This window comes from Mastigoproctus giganteus, chromosome 8 (assembly GCF_048544385.1).
Source record: "Mastigoproctus giganteus isolate SK-2022 chromosome 8, ASM4854438v1, whole genome shotgun sequence".
NCBI classification, from domain to species: Eukaryota; Metazoa; Arthropoda; class Arachnida; order Uropygi; family Thelyphonidae; genus Mastigoproctus; species Mastigoproctus giganteus.
The window spans coordinates 183863024-183879876 of NC_143582.1; the positions used below are offsets into that span (position 1 = coordinate 183863024).

At 37.1% G+C, this 16853-nt stretch overlaps 1 protein-coding gene across 2 annotated transcripts in view; it reads left to right on the top strand.

Moving 5' to 3' along the window:
- Nucleotides 1-16853, top strand: part of LOC150082059 (NF-X1-type zinc finger protein NFXL1) — a 252064-nt gene that overhangs the window by 131078 nt on the left and 104133 nt on the right. For both annotated transcript variants that reach the window (XM_090379082.1, XM_090379083.1), the window contains exon 11: nt 14701-14832. In XM_090379082.1, coding sequence (XP_090235208.1) covers nt 14701-14832 — 132 coding nt within the window. The remainder of the gene's footprint in view (nt 1-14700; nt 14833-16853) is intronic.

Consider the following 16853-nt stretch of genomic DNA (forward strand, 5'->3'; position numbering starts at 1 on the left):
TTGCATTGACATTCACACATGAGGAGTTATTCAGCGAGGGGAATGCCAGAGGTGTATTCAACTCTGGCAGTAAGCTAGATAATCTTGTAATAACTGAGAGTAAAGTGAAGGAGAAATTCTTAAAAATAAACACAAGAAAGGCACCTGAGGTGGATGGAATCTATCAAGTGATATTAAAGGAGACAGCAAAGGAAGTAAGCAAACTCTTAGCGATAATTATGAGAGCTTCCTTGGACTCAGGGGAGGTACCCATAGACTGGAGATGTGCAAATGTGACCCCAATTCACAAAGGAGGATCAAAGGCTGACACAAGTATTTATGGACCTGTGAGATTAACTTCTGTTCCAGGAAAATTAATGAAGGCACTGGTTAAAGAAGCACTGCAGGATCATCTAGACAAGACTTTAGTTATAGCTTGGACACAGCATGGTTTTGTTAAGGGGAAGTCTTGCCTGACCAGTTTGATTGGATACTATGATGCAGTCACAAAAGAACTGGATGCAGGGAATAACTTTGATATTATATACTTGGATATTAGAAAGGCTTTTGATACTGTTGCACATGGAAGACTGCTGCATAAATTGGAGCAGTGTGGCATTGGAGGCAAATTGCTGCTATGGATAAAGGGGTGGTTAAGGGGGAGAAGACAGAGTGGTAATCAATGGACACTGCTCATCGTGAACTAATATTATTAGTGGAGTCCCTCAGGGTTCAGTGTTGGGTCCATTATTGTTTTCTGTATTTATAAATAATATTGATGATGGTATATCAAGCTTAATGTCCAAGTTTGCAGATGATACAAAGGTTGGCAGGGTTGTTAAGGACACTACTGATGCTATGCTGCTGCAACAGGATCTTGAAAGGTTGATCGGATGGGCTGAAAGATGGCAAATAAAGTTTAACATTGACAAATGTGTAAGTACTGTTTCCCATATACAAATGTGTATATGGGAAACAGCAACCCCAGAGTAACGTATCAACTCTGTGGTACTACACTGACAATGAAAGAGAATGAAAAGGACCTGGGGGTAATTGTGCAGGCAGATGTGAAGTTCTCTGAGCAGTGCAGACAGGCTGCAAGAGTAGCTCATGGTGTCTTATCAATGATATACAGGAATTTTTCTAGCAGGGATAAGGAGGTGATTATTCCCTTGTATAAGGCAATGGTCAGGTACACCTTGAGTACTGTGTACAGGTCTGGAGGCCTCATTTCAAGAAGGATGTAGAGCTGCTGGAACGAGTACAGAGAAGGGCAACAAGATTAGTGAATGGAACAAAGGGTTGCTCTTACGAAGAAAGGGTTAAGTTTTACAAATTGTAGTGTCTGGAGACTAGGCACCGGCGAGGTGATCTGATAGAGGTGTATAAAGTCTTGAATTGTTTGAGCATACTCAATGCTGATAGGATTCTGCCTCTTGCTCAGAATAATCACCTGAGAGGACATAAGTTCAAATTGAGGAAGGGCGGATGTAGGTTAGATGTCTGGAAGTTTGTCTTTAGCCAGCAAGTGGTTGGTTGGTGGAACAGACTTCCATCCCTTGTTGGGGAAGTTCATAGCCTAAATAAATTTAAGGCTCAGCTGGACAGGTATTTCGAACGAACGGAGGGATAAAGCGGAATGTTTTTTTAAAGCCTCATTAATTCATCTGACATCCATTTAGGTCTAAACCTTGAACAGTATTTCTTAGTTTGAATGAAAAACCTAGTAGTCTCCAAAATTAAGTCCCTGAAGGCTTCCCATTTAGAATTCACTGTTGGTAACATCATCAGTTGATCCCACTGTACAGAATTTAATAACTGTCTGAGACAGTTGTAGTCACCTTTACGAAAGATAAAGTCCTTCCCTTTAGCCTTTTACATCTCTAAATAATTCTCACATCAATACATTGTGATCGCTGTCGCCCAGTGGTTCCTTTATCTGCAGATTGTTAATGCATGAACAATCACTACTGATAATCAGATCAAGCGTATTACTACCGCTGGTTGCCTCTCGAACATGTTGCTGTAGAAAACAGTCATTCAATAAATCCACAAAAGTCTTGCTAGTGTGCGAATGATCAACCCACAAGTTCCAGTCAATATCTGTAAAGTTAAAATTTCCCAATATAAGACATTCTGATTTATTGGCCCACTCTGTTTCTCTGCACAATTGCTCATTATACTCATCAGATTCATTAAGCCTATAATACACACTTACCCTCATTTTTCCTTTCCCATTTCTTATTTCACACCAAACAGACTCAACACTGCATTGTCCACCAACATCAATTGGATGCACTGCCTTAGATTTTATGTGTTTCTTAACTAACAGCATAACCCCTCCTCCCTTCCTATCCTGTCTATCATTCCTGTACACATTGTACTCCCCAAATTCCAACTCTGCACTGCCTATATCTGTGTGACACCATGTCTCTGATATCCCAATAATATCTGCCTTTGATGTCTTGACTAGTACTTCAAGCTCATCAAATTTATTAACTATACTCCTAGCATTGGTGTACATGCACCTGTTTCTATTCTTAGTTACCCTAACACAGCCCATGTATTTACTTGTTCCACTATGACTCCCAGCAGTCCTGGAAATCTCCATTACCTTGATTTCCAGTCTGCTGCCCATTTTAATAGAAGCAGTTCAAGTGAAATGTGCAACTTGTGAAAATGTTTGCTGACCTGTCTGGAACAGGACATGATCTAACCAAGGAGGATGTCTTTTTGTGTGCTAGGTGCAGAGAGTGTCAATAAATTAGGCACAAACTTAGCATTCTGATGGGCATCTATGATAGTTTTAACAGTAGTATAGATGCTCTCGAAAGAATTAAAATGGAGCCCCCATCAAGCTCTCAGCTGCCCAACTCAATGCCAGAGTTCACTCATGTGCATCAGGCAATACAGCAGCAATCTTCAAGGCAGAATACTCTGGTACCACAAGAGCTAGTTATTGTTGGTGACTCTATTATCAGGAAGATAGGAAATATATTGCACAAAAAGGATAAGTGGAATAGGGCCAGGATATGTCTTCCACGGGCAAAAATTGATGACGTAGAGCAGATATCATCTTTTAAGGGAACAAAAGGTGATATTGTTGTACACATTGACACTAATGACATTAAGTGTTGCAGATCTGCACACTTACTTAACAAGTACAGGTCAATGTTGAAAAAACGAATTATGGTTAAATTTGAAAGTGTCTGTAATTCTGGCCAGATATGACAGGAGGAAATATATGTTGAGAGCCTTGTCAATCAATTCGGCACTGGAGAGATTGTGCAAGATTTTTCTCAGCATGGTCTGTACTTGTGAACAGGAGAGGTTGCTTCTACAGAGATGAGAAACACTTAAATAGAAAGGGTGCAAGAATATTTGCTAATGCTATCGCGGCCATGTTAGGTGGGTCAGAAAAACTGCTAGCTTGGGGAGATTCACAAACTAATAGATTAACAGTAGCTGCAGACAGAGGTGAAAATAATTCTTGCACTGCTTCTATTAGAATGAGCAGCAGCTTGGAAAGCAAGTTAGTGCGGATTTCTAAAACTGCTGGGAGTCATCCTGAAAGAAGTAAATACATGGGCTGTGTTAGGGTAACTAATAATAAGAACAGGTGCATGTATACTTGCATATACACCATTGCTAGGAGTATAATAAATAAATTTGATGAATTTGAAGTGCTGTCCAAAAGGTGGATAAAGTAGACGTAGTGTCAGACAGATATAAGGAATATAGAATTGGAATGTGAGATGTACAATGTGTATAGAAAGGGGAGTAGGGGTTATTCTGCCAGTTAAGAAACACAAAATCTAAGAAGTGCATCCAGTTGACATGGGTGGACAGTGCAATATTGAGTCGGTTTGGTGTTACATAAGCACTGCGAAAGCAAAATTGAGGGAAGGAGTGTGTATAGGCCAAATGATTCTGATGAGTACAACAAACAACTGTACAGAGAAACAGTGGTCCAGTAAATCAGATTGTCTTATAATGGGGGATTTTAACATCCCAGATATAGACTGGAACTTGTGGATTGGTCACTCACACACTAGTAGACTTTTGTAAATTTATTGGATCATGGTTTTCTACAGCAGCATATTCTGTGAGCAATCAGAGGGAGTAATACTCTTGATTTTCAGCAGTAATCTGATGATCAAGACAATAATGTGACAGTCTGTTAATAATCTGATTATCAGCAATACTTATTCATGCATTATGAATCTGCAGATAAAGGAACCACTAGATGGTAGTGATGTGGGAATTACTCAAAGATGTAACTATCATAAGGAGCAAAGGGAAGGGTTTTCATTTCAAAGAGTTAACTACAGTGATCTCAGAAAGTTTTTAAATTTTATACAGTGGGACCAACTGATGATGATAATAAAAGCAATTTCTAAATGGGAAGCATTCAGGGAAGTAATCTTAGAAGCTATTAGGCTTTTCATATCAACTAAGAAATACTGTTCATGGTTTAGGCCTAAATGGATGTCATCTGACATCCATTTAGGCCTAAATTATCAGGTGACAGAGAAGCCCATGGCAGATATAAGCTAGTCTCTAGTCAAGTCACAAAGGAGGTTAGGCAAGCATAGACAGATTATGAGAAATCTTTGGCAAAGGATGCAAAGAAAAATAGCAGACTTCTTTACTTATGTAAAAATCTAGAAGGAAGGAGATGAATCAGATTGGTCCACATGATATTTATGGCTCGTCTGTTGATGATCCTGCTCAGTTAGCTGACAAACCAAATGAGTATTGTGTGTTTACATTCACACACACACACATGACGAATTAGCATTAGCATTAGTAGAGGCATATGATGCAAGAAAGCAAGCTTATGCAGCATCAGCCAAAAAAAAAAAAAAACTTCCACTTCACCCATCCGTTTGTTCGAAATACCTGTCCAGCTGAGCCTTAAATTTATTTAAGCTATCAACCTTCCACAATAAGGGATCGAAGTCTGTTCCACCAACCAACTACCCGCTGGCTAAAGGCAAATTCCTGCACATCTATCCTACATTTGTCTTTCCTCAATTTGAATTTATGCCCTCTCAGGTGATTATTCTGAGCAAGAGTCAGAATCCCATCAGCATTGAGCATGCTCAAACCATTCAAGGCTTTATACACCTCTATCAGATCACCTCGCTGATGCCTAGTCTCCAGACACTGTAATTTGCAAAACTTAAGCCTTTCTTCGTAAGAGCAACCCTTTGTTCCATTCACTAATCTTGTTGCCCTTCTCTGTACTCGTTCCAGCAGCTCTACATCCTTCTTGAAATGAGGCCTCCAGACCTGTATACAGTACTCAATGTGTGGCCTGACCATTGCCTTATACAAGGGAATAATCACCTCCTTATCCCTGCTAGAAAAATTCCTGTATATCATTGATAAGACACCATGAGCTACTCTTGCTGCCCGTCTGCACTGCTCAGAAAACTTCATATCTGCCTGCACAACCACCCCCAGGTGCCTTTCATTCTCTACCACTGTCAGTGTAGTACCACAGAGTTGATACGTTGCTCTGGGGTTGCTGTTTCCCATGTGTAGTACTTTACATTTGTCAATGTTAAACTTCATTTGCCACCTCTCAGCCCATCTGCTCAACCTTTCCAGATCCTGTTGCAGCAGCATAACGTCAGTAGTGTCCTTAACAACCCTGCCAACCTTTGTATCATCTGCAAACTTGGACATTAAGCTTGATATACCATCATCAATATCATTTATGAATATAGAAAACAATAATGGACCCAACACTGAGCCCTGAGGGACTCCACTAATAACATTAGTCCACGACAAGCAGTGTCCATTGATTACCACTCTCTGTCTTCTCCCCCTCAGCCACCCCTTTATCCACAGCAGCAATTTGCCTCCAATGTCACACTGCTCCAATTTGTGCAGCAGTCTTCCATGTGCAACAGTATCAAAAGCCTTTCTAAGATCCAAGTATATAATATCAAAGTTATTCCCTGCATCCAATTCTTTTGTGACTGCATCATAGTATCCAATCAAACTGGTCAGGCAAGACTTCCCCTTAACAAAACCATGCTGTGTCCAAGCTATAACTAAAGTCTTGTCTAGATGATCCTGCAGTGCTTCTTTAACCAGTACCTCCATTAATTTTCCTGGAACAGAAGTTAATCTCACAGGTCCATAATTACTTGTAGTAGTAGTAGTAGTAGTAGTAGTAGTAGTAGTGGCACATGATGCAAGAAAGCAAGTGTAGGAGCTTATGCAGCATCAGCCAAAAAAAAAAAAAAAATCACACCATTCCCTCCAAATGCCTGTCCAGTTCCTCCTTAAATTTATTTAGCCTATCAACTTCTACAACGACAGATGGAAGTTTGTTCCAGCAATTAACCACCCGCTGGCTAAAGGCAAATTTCCGCACATCTATTCTACATCTGTCCTTTCTTAATTTGAACTTATGTCCCAGTAGGTTGGTAATCTGAACAAGTGGAAGGATCCCATCAGAATTCAGCGTGCTCAACCCATTCAAGGCCTTATAGACCTCAATCAGATCACCGCGCAGGTGCCTAGTCTCCAGCCACTGCAATTTGCAGAACTTAAGCCTCTCTTGGTAAGAGAATCCCTTCATTCCCCTCACCAATCGTGTTGCTCTTCTCTGTACACGCTCAAGCAAATCTACATCCTTCCTAAAATGAGGCCTCCAGACCTGTACGCAGTACTCAAGGCATGGCCTGACCATTGCCTTATACAGAGGGACAATCACCTCCTTTTCCCTGCTAGCAAAATTCCTATATATCATTGACAAAACCCCATGACCCGCTCTAGCAGCCTGTCTGCACTGCTCAGAAAACTTCATATCTGACTGCACAATTACTCCCAGGTCTTTTTCATTTTCTACCACCTTAAGTGTAGTACCACACAGTTTGTACGTTTCTCTGGGGTTATTTCTACCCATATGCAGTACTTTGCATTTGTCAAGGTTGAACTTCAGTTGCCACTTCTTAGCCCATCTGCCCAAATTATCTAGATCCTGTTGCAGTAGCACACTGCCATTACTGTCATTAACAACCCTGCCAACCTTTGTGTCATCTGCAAACTTCGACATTAAGCCTGATATACCTTCATCAATATCATTGATAAATACACAAAACAACAGTGGACCCAACACCGAACCCTGTGGGACTCCACTAATAACATTAGTCCACGAAGAGCAGCACCCATTGATTACCACCCTCTGTCTTCTCCCACTTAACCATCCTTTTATCCATTGTAGCAACTTACCCTTAATACCATTCTGCTCCAATTTGTACAGTAGTCTTCCATGCGCAACAGTGTCAAAAGCTTTCCTGAAATCCAAGTATATGATATCAAAATTATTTTTTGCATCCAGTTCCTTTGTGACCACATCATAATAACCAATCAAATTTGTCAGACAAGACTTTCCCTTAACAAACCCATGCTGTGTTTGAGTTATCGCTGCAGTCTTGTCTAGATGATCCTGCAATGCATCTTTAACCAGCGACTCCATTATTTTACCCGGAACAGAAGTTAAACTAACTGGTCTGTAATTACTCGTGTCACCCTTCGATCCACCTTTGTGAATTGGGGACACATTTGCACATCTCCAGTCCGTGGGAACCTCCCCTGAGTCCAAGGATGCTCTCATAATTATGGCTAAGGGTTTGCTTAGTTGCTTTGCCGCCTCCTTTAAAATAACTGGATAGATCCCATCCACCCCAGGTGCCTTTCTTATGTTTAACTTCAACAATTTCTCCTCCACTTTGCTCTCAGTTATTACAAAATCATTAAGCACACTGCTACAATTTGATAACCTTCTTCCATTTTCAAATTGTAATAATTCCTCACGTGTGAATGTAGATGCAAAATACTCATTCAGTTTGTTTGCTATCTGAGCAGGATCATCAACAGTCGAACCATCGATGTCAAGTGGTCCAATCATATTCATCCCCTTCCTTTTAGAGTTTATATAAGTAAAGAAATCCTTGCTGTTTTTCTTAGCATCTTTTGCCAAAGATTTCTCGTAATCCGCCTTTGCCTGCCGAACCTCCTTTGTGACCTGATTACAGACTAGCTTATATCTGCTACAGGCTTCTGCGTCGCCTGATAATTTATATGCATCCCATGCATTTTTCTTCTCTGTCACGAGTCTCATTAGTTCATTTGATAACCATTTAGGCCAGAGTTGAATACACCTCTGGCATTCCCCTCGCTGAATAACTCCTCATGTGTGAATGTCGATGCAAAATATTCATTTAGTTTGTTAGCTACCGGAGCAGGATCATCAACAGTTGAACCATCGATATCAAGTGGACTAATCTGATTCATCCCGTTCCTTCTAGAGTTTACATAAGTAAAGAACTCTTTGCTGTTTTTCTTTGCATCCCTTGCCAAAGATTTCTCATAATTTGCCTTCGCCTGCCTAACCTCCTTTGTAACTTGGTTACAGATCAACTTATATCTATCATAGGCTTCTGTGTCACGTGTTAATTTATATGTATCCCATGCATTTTTCTTCTCTGACATATGTCTCATTAGTTCATGTGACATCCATTTAGGCCTAAACCCTGAACAATATTTCTTAGTCGGTATGTAAAGCCTAGTAGCTTCCAAGATAAGTTCTTTGAATGCTTCCCATTTTGAATTTGCTGTTGGTAACCTCATCAGTTGGTCCCACTGTATAGAATTTAAATACTGTCTCAAACCCATCGTAGTCGCCTTTACGAAAGCAAAAACCCTTCCCTTTATTCCTGATAGTAGTTACCTCTTTGAGTAAATCCCACTTCAGCACACTATGATCACTGCCACCTAGTGGTTCCTCTATCTGCTGATTCTTAATGCATGAAGAATCACAACTGATAATCAAATCAAGAGTATTACCCCTCTAGTTGCCTCCCGAACATGCTGATGTAGAAAACAATCATCAAATAAATCCACAAAAGCCTTGCTAGTGTGTGAGTGACCAACCCACAAATTCCAGTCAATATCTGGGAAATTAAAATACCCCATTATAAGACTCTCTGATTTACTGGCCCACTCTATTTCCCTGTACAGTTTCTTATTATACTCATCAGAGTCATTAGGCCTATAGCACACTCCTACTCTCAACTTGATCTCCCATTCCTTATGTCACACCAAACTGACTCGACACTGCACTGTCCAGCAATGTCGACTGGCTTTCACTTCCTTGGATTTTATGTGTTTCTTAACTAATAGCATAACCCCTCCTCCCTTCCTATCCTGTCTATCCTTTCTGTAGACTTTGTACTCCCCAAATTCCAGTTCTGCATTCCTTATATCTGTGTGACACCACGTCTCTGATATCCCAACAATATCCGCCTTTGATTGGGATGTGGAGGGCAGAAGTTTATCAAACTCTTACTAAATGATTTTCTAATAACCAAGAACAAAGTGGAGTAAAAACGTTTTAAGATAAACATAAGAAAAGCACCTTGGATGAATGGGATCTCTCCAGTTATATAAAAGGAAGTAGTAAAATTCTCATAATCATGAGAGCAGTCATGGATTCAGAGGAGGTTCTCATGGACTAGATATGCAGATGTATTCCAATTCACAAAGGAGGATCAAAGGGTGACACAAGTAATTACAGACCTGTTAGTTTAACTTCTGTTCTGGGGAAAATAATGGGGTCACTGGTTAAAGAAACATTGGAGAATCATTTAGACAAAGCAACAGTAGTAATTCAGACACAGTATGGGTTTATTAAGGGGAAGTCTTGTCTGACCAATTTGATTGGATACTGCGATGTGGTCACAAAGTAACTGGATGCAAAAAATAATTTTATATCATATACTTGGATTTCGGGAAAGCTTTTGATATTGTTGCACATGGAAGACTGCTGTACAAATTGGCATTAACGGCAAGTTGCTGCTATGGATAAAGAGATGGAGGAGACAGGGAGTGGTAATCAATGGACACATTGTCCTTATCTAACATTGTTAGTGGAGTGCCCCAGGGTTCGGTATTGGGCTCATTGTTGTTTTTTATATTTGTCAATGATATCGACGAAAGTATATCAGGCTTAATGTCAAAGTTTGTAGATGATAGGCAGATTGGCAGGGTTGTTAATGACAATATGCTGCATTAAGATCTAGAAAAGTTGGGCAGATGGGCTTGAGAGGTGGCAACTGAAATTTTAACATTGACAAATGTAAAGTACTGCCTATGGATAGCAGTAATCTCATAATAACATATCAACTAGTTGTGTAGTCAGATATGAATTTTTCTGAGCTGTTCAGACAGGTGCCAGAGCAGCTCATGCAGTTTTGTCAGTGATATATAAAAATTTTGCTAGCAAGGATAAGGATGTGATTATCCCCACTGCTGGAGGCATCATTTTAGGAAGGATGTAGAACTTCTGGGATTAGTACTGAGAAGTGCAACGAGTTTGGTGAGGGGGACAAAGGGTTGTTGCTGTTACCAAGAAAGGCTTAAATTCTGCAATTTGGAGCTTCTGGAAATTAGGCACCTGTCAGTTGATCTGATTGAAATGTATAAAGCCCTGAATTGTTTAAGCGAACTCAATGCTGATGGACTTCTTACTCAGATTACACACCTGAGGGCACATAAATTCAAATTGAGGAAAGACAGTTGTAGAAGACATATTCAGAAATTTGTGTTTAGCCAGCGTGTGGTTGATTGCTACTACTATGCTCTTGCATTTCATCACTTGGCTTTGGCAATTTAATATCAGTGGTAAAATAATGCAAAGAGGCAAGTTTATGCAGCATGAGCCGGAACTATCCAATTCCACATCACAGAGAATGTCATCTTAGAAAGACTATGAATGCCACAAGCATTTAGTGCACACAATCCTTTCAAAGCCTTATATCCTTAAACACTTAGGTCTTTTTTGGTAAGAGAACCCTTTTGCCTGATTATATATTGTAGACAATTGTTTTCAGATAGGGATCATGTAAAGAAAGTGGTGGTGGCACCTATAGGAAAGAAATTATTAAAATACAGGCAACCCCGTATAATACAGTACTTCTACGACATGGTTTAGCTCTAACATGGTTGATAAATTACAGAAATTCTTGAGGGAAGGAGTAATTATATAACATGGTTTGTAATTATACAAACGGTAATTATATAACATGGTTTCAAAATAACACAGAGAATTGTGACAAACCTTGCATAACAAGGTATTTTTGAGCTTTTGAGCAAGGTATTTCAGAGAAAACCCTTGTTATGTTGGATGCAATTTTTCAACATTTTCATTCTTTTTTTTGTCAATCCCCACTGTTAACTCCCTAGTTGTTATGCAAAAAAATTAATGGGAAATTCTCACGTGTTCTGTGCTATTGAACTTGTGCTTCTTTGAGACCATAAAAAATTGTGACTTCGAAGTGTGCAGTTTGCGACTTAAGGTTTTTGTAAGGTTATTTTGGCTTTTATTTGATCATTTATAAATTTTTCCAGGTATGTATTACTAAACTGTGTTCTTAGGAACCATTAGAATAATTTCTTTGTTGTGAATTAAATTCCAGCCTTAAATTATGTCTAAGGAAAGTAAAAAAACACCACTCAAAATGAAACTTTATTTCTCTGGAATCAAAGATGCAAATTTTGGATCATCTTAAAAGGGGGGAAAGGTATCATATGTTGCAAAAAGTTTAAAATTAAATTAAGCAAAATCTGGACCATAAAGAAAAATGAGGATTTTGCAGTATCTTTCATTTCCGAAAATATGACAGCTTGTCCCCAAGCAGCAATAATTGAGAAAATGGAAAAAGCGCTCAGTATTTCGATTGACAATAGCAGTAAAAAGTGAATCCCATTAGATGGCAATGTAATTCAACAAAAGGCACTAAAATTTTATAATCATTTAAAAGAAAATAGAGACCCTTCTGTTAACTGTAGTTGGTTGCCAGTAAAGGTTGGCTTGAGCAGTTTAAAAACTGTTTTCCATTATATAACATAAGAATTCAAGGGGAAAGTGTATCATCTGATAATGAAGCTGCCAAGAAGTATGCAGAGGAATTTCAAAAAATTATTGTGAAGGGCATGGATACACACCACATCAAGTTTTCAATGCCGATGAGGGTTTTAAGGCATCATCGTGTAATATTAGTTATGTGCAGTTATGCATCAGGAGATTACATGATAAAATCTATGCTAGTTTATAGATCCTCTAATCCTTGTGCAATGAAAGGTGTAAATAAAAACGCGTTACTGGTATATTGGAAAGAAAATAAAGTTTAAGCTTAAAAATTTATGAAGATCTATCAAGCAAAAGCAAACAAACCCAGATTACTGATTTTTCAAGGAGAGCAAAGGATACACGAAATCTAGATGCTGCAGAAGAAAGTTCAGAAGGTGAAAATATTCTGCAACACAGAAAACGTTTGATTGTGCTTAGCAGCAATGAAGAAAAAGAAAATTAAATGAACATACATTATCTGACATATGTATCACAGTTTGTAAGATATTTGTTGAGTTATTACTATTTTTAATAAAAATTAAGTTTCTGATAGTTATAAAAAATGGTATGTTTTTGTTAGCTTTTGGAACATAACTGTCCTTTTTTGTACTGGTTCTTAGTCCCATATAATATGGCTTCACACTACACTAGATTTTATAGGAACCTAAGTGCCGCGTTGTATTAGGGTTACTTGTACTTAATGCCGACCGGGCTAGCCGGGTGGGTAAAGTGCCTTCCTGGCAACCCAAAGGTCGCTGGTTCAAATCCCGCCTCGGGCTTGGATCAAAGTACTGCAAAAACCTTGGAAGGTGCATTATGGCCACAGAAGCCGATGCGCCAACAACTACCAAAAAAAACTTGTACTTAGTATAGGCAAACACATTTAAAAAAATGTGTAACATAGGTAGAGGAGGGGGAAAGTTTATCTATATTTGATTAGCACAAATATCTTCAACTATCCAAATAATTGAAAAATTATCATTATTTAATTAATTATGACACTGCTCTGTAACACAAAATTATTTATTTAATACAGCCAAGGTTACTGCATATAGTGATCCCTCCTCTCCCCTCCACCTGGGTGTTGATACAGAGTGTTACTTTGAAAATTAAATAATTAAAATGGGGATATTGGAAAATTTTAAATTAAAAATTATAAGTTAGCCTGCATACTACTCCAGCCTTGCATGCACATCAGATATTGTTCTTTATTTATGCTTAATATATGCCCATTTGTGATTTCCACTATATTTTTTTTTTTTTTTTTTTTTTTGTAAGCCAAATATAAATCCTGATTAATAAATTTTCAATCAGACACCCTCTCCTCAATCTCATTTATGTCAATTAAGTAGGAGTTGATTTTAAAATCATATACCAGCCAACTGGCAGACCATTTTCATGCCATAATGGGCAAATTTGTATGATATTCAAAAGACAGAAAAAAATACCTCTGGGTATTCGATTTAAAAAAATATATATATATATATTGATGAACTTAATCTGACCTTTAATGTCTCTGCTCCTTCTTGAGAAAACTTCATGTCAACATAAGACTTCCATATCTTCCAAGCTCTGCCTTTCCTTCTTAAACTCAAGAAGATATGCTCCACAAGGTTTTTAATATTTGCACACAGTTCATTGCTCTGTTCTCTAACTACTCGTTAGTCTACTCTGATGGTTTGTAATCCAGCTGTTTTTATGGGATCTGCAGCAGTCAGCCTTCACTGATGCATCTGTATCATTCAGAACATTTATCAACAAAATGAGTTCAAAAATATATAGTATATACAGATAAGTGCATTGCAAGCTTTAGTCAAAAGAGAAATCATAATCACATCTGGCTGTTTGTTCATTTCAACTTAATCTGTGCTCACTATTTAAAGAAAAATTCATTATCCAGTGCTGCTGAATTATACTAAAATAAAAGAGAATGAGATAGGTGATAATGCAACAAAATCAGCAGTATATTCCAACATTAAAATATTCTTAGTGTCATAGCTGATTATGAAAAGACTATCTAAGATCAGTGCTTTGAACAACGGCAGTTCTGGCAAAGTCAAGAACCACATGTTGCTTTTTGTAGCAACATCTGGTTTCCATAGTTTCCATAAAATGATCAAGAAGTAGTAGCCTTTACTAGACTTGGATCAGCCAGTCATCTTATTCTTTCTTATCCACTAAGAGTATAAGATTCCCCACACTGTAAATCTTGCAATACTTTTAAACCAAATTTTTTTAGCTTTTTAGAGAAAATAAATTTGTACCATACCTTTTAAATTATTTAACATATTTGGCTCCAAGTCTAAAGTTGGTGCATTATGGATTTACTAGCCGTGGCATTATAAGCATTAACCATTTTCTTCAGCCACCCAATCTCATATAACAAAATTGTTTTCCCCTGAAAAACAATTTTGAAAATTGTTTATTCAATTGAAATTGAATAAATTTCAATTGATTTATAAAATTTAATTAATTAATAAATTTAAACAATTAATAAATTTAATTGTTTATTCAACTGAAAATTATTCAATTTTGTTATAATTGCTGGTTGTTGATTTTGAGTCTTTGTGATTCAGACAAGCTATTCAAAGTTGCTGAAGTCAGTTCAGACTTTGAATTTTGTTGTAGACGTATTTCAATAATCAAATTAATGAGGTTGTATATGATCAGTCCCCAAAAAACCTCTCTGTATTTTAATTTCACTTTCTTTGATAAATTTTTACAATTAATAATTTGCCCACTATGAATTTAATTTTGGATTCGATAAAAGTTTTCAATTTACCATGTAGTGCTTGCAGATGAGAATTATGAAGTGCAGATGTGGACAGAGAGAGAAAGCAATGCCCTGCAACAAAGAGTTCACCTGTGAAACCAAATGTAAGAATATTCGGGACTGTGGAAGGCATACATGTAACCGCAAGGTATTAATAACCAACTTTTTTTGCTGTTTGTGTTTAAAAAAAAGATTAAAGTATGGATATTTTTAAATTTAATTTTTCTAATTAAAAAAGCTAAATTTTCAATTTACCAATAAATGGAAATTTTACAATATATTTCACTTAAGAACCTTAGTTTTCAACTGATGCTATTTGAGATTCTTACTATAAATTTATACATTAGTATAAATTTATAGTAAGAACGTAAGCTGTTAAGGGGTTTTCCAAAAGAAGTGTAGGAATTTGGTACTCGTGTTTTCTAAAATATTATTTTGAAACAATTTCTTTTGCACCAAAAGCATAAAATCAGTCATTAATAAAATTTAATTTATTAAATGATTAAATTATTATGTGGCATGAATTACAATAATTTTTTGTAATTTATTTATTTTAATCATGTTTTATTTATTGTAATCATGTCCATACGGAGGTGCACTAAGATTATATTTCCATAATAGAGGTTAAAGCTTCATGTGTAATGGTATTCATTTCTGTTTTTCTTATTTTTAGAATAAGAACAAAATTTTTAGAAGTATCAAAGCATCATGTATAATGGCATTAATTTCTGTCTATATTATATTATTTTTAAAATACTCTGTTCATATTTGTACACACACTATACTACTCAAAATCAGGGGATTACATAAGTTTTTTTTTTCTCCATTATGTCAAATTAGCCCTTTTGAGAACAGATCATTTAACATTATCATTCTTTCTATGTAATAGGTGGCTCATCTTGTTGAAATGACAGGTCCTGTTGATACATCTCTAATATGATGGTCTGAAGTTCTGGTTAGCATGTCATGGGTTCCTTCATTGTTTACTGTTAGTTTCACATTCGCCTTCCTTGCTAAAGTATGGACCAATTATTGTTTGCCTTGAATTGGTAACACTGAGGGTGCAATGAATGCTGGGGCAAAATTTAGATTTTCTGAAGCACACACAGTTGTGTTAGTTAATTCAGTAGTGTTGGTGAGGGGCTGAAAAGTCACTCTATGACAAAAAATTTTGATGTCATAAAATTAAATTCAACTTCCTCTGTACTGTTCAGTACCCTTCAAGAAAATTGTGAAGGATGGGCCAGTGGCACTAAACTCCATTTCAGTTCAGCAACATCAAACTGGTCACTGGTTCGTGCAAGTGCTCATGACCAGCTTACATAGCTGTAATTAGCTATGTAAGCAAGGATAGTTAGTTACAATTTACCAAGTGAGTGGGCAGAGCCATGGTCGAAATTCAATGAGAATAAGTATACATCTCACATCTTTACTGATGTAACTTTTTGTGAACATAATTAGCTATACTTTCTGCAATGAGAGGGACCACCTGGTGAAAGTTTTTTATTGCATATGATGCAAAACATTTTCTGAAAATGAAAAATGCAGTTTAAAACTTGCATAACTGATGGCACTGTGTGTTATTAAATATCAATAATAGACAGCAATCCAAGGTGGTAGTGATCTTGCGGCCAGTGATGTATTGGGGAGAACTCCAGGTGGAGATAAATATTCAGCATTTCCTTCCAGGTTTGACTTTTTTTTTCCCCCTGTAGTATGACAATTGAAAAAAATTTCAAAAAAAATAATAATAACACACACTTTCTTTATTATTATTATTTTTTTTTATTTAAGATGTAAGCTTTCATTCTTGAGTGGAAATGTAATAGATGCTGGAAAGCTAGAAGTGTTAAGCGAGGTAATGTTCAGGAGTTTCTCTAAGTTGTTTTTCCTAGAAAAAAAGGAAGGATGCAACATCTGTTCTGGATATAAAAATAAAAGTTATGTCCATATATAATATGATTATATGACTCTTTCAGGTAATACATTTGTAAGTAAAAATAGATATGTACATATAGGATGTTTTAGTTTAAAATAGACCAAGAGTATGAGGGGCTTTACTAAACATTTTAAGGAATGTGCAGTTCATAAAATGTATTATAAGTTCAAGAACAAAAAATATTGACTACCATTGCACTAGAAGAATGATTCTGACTAGATTATAGGGAA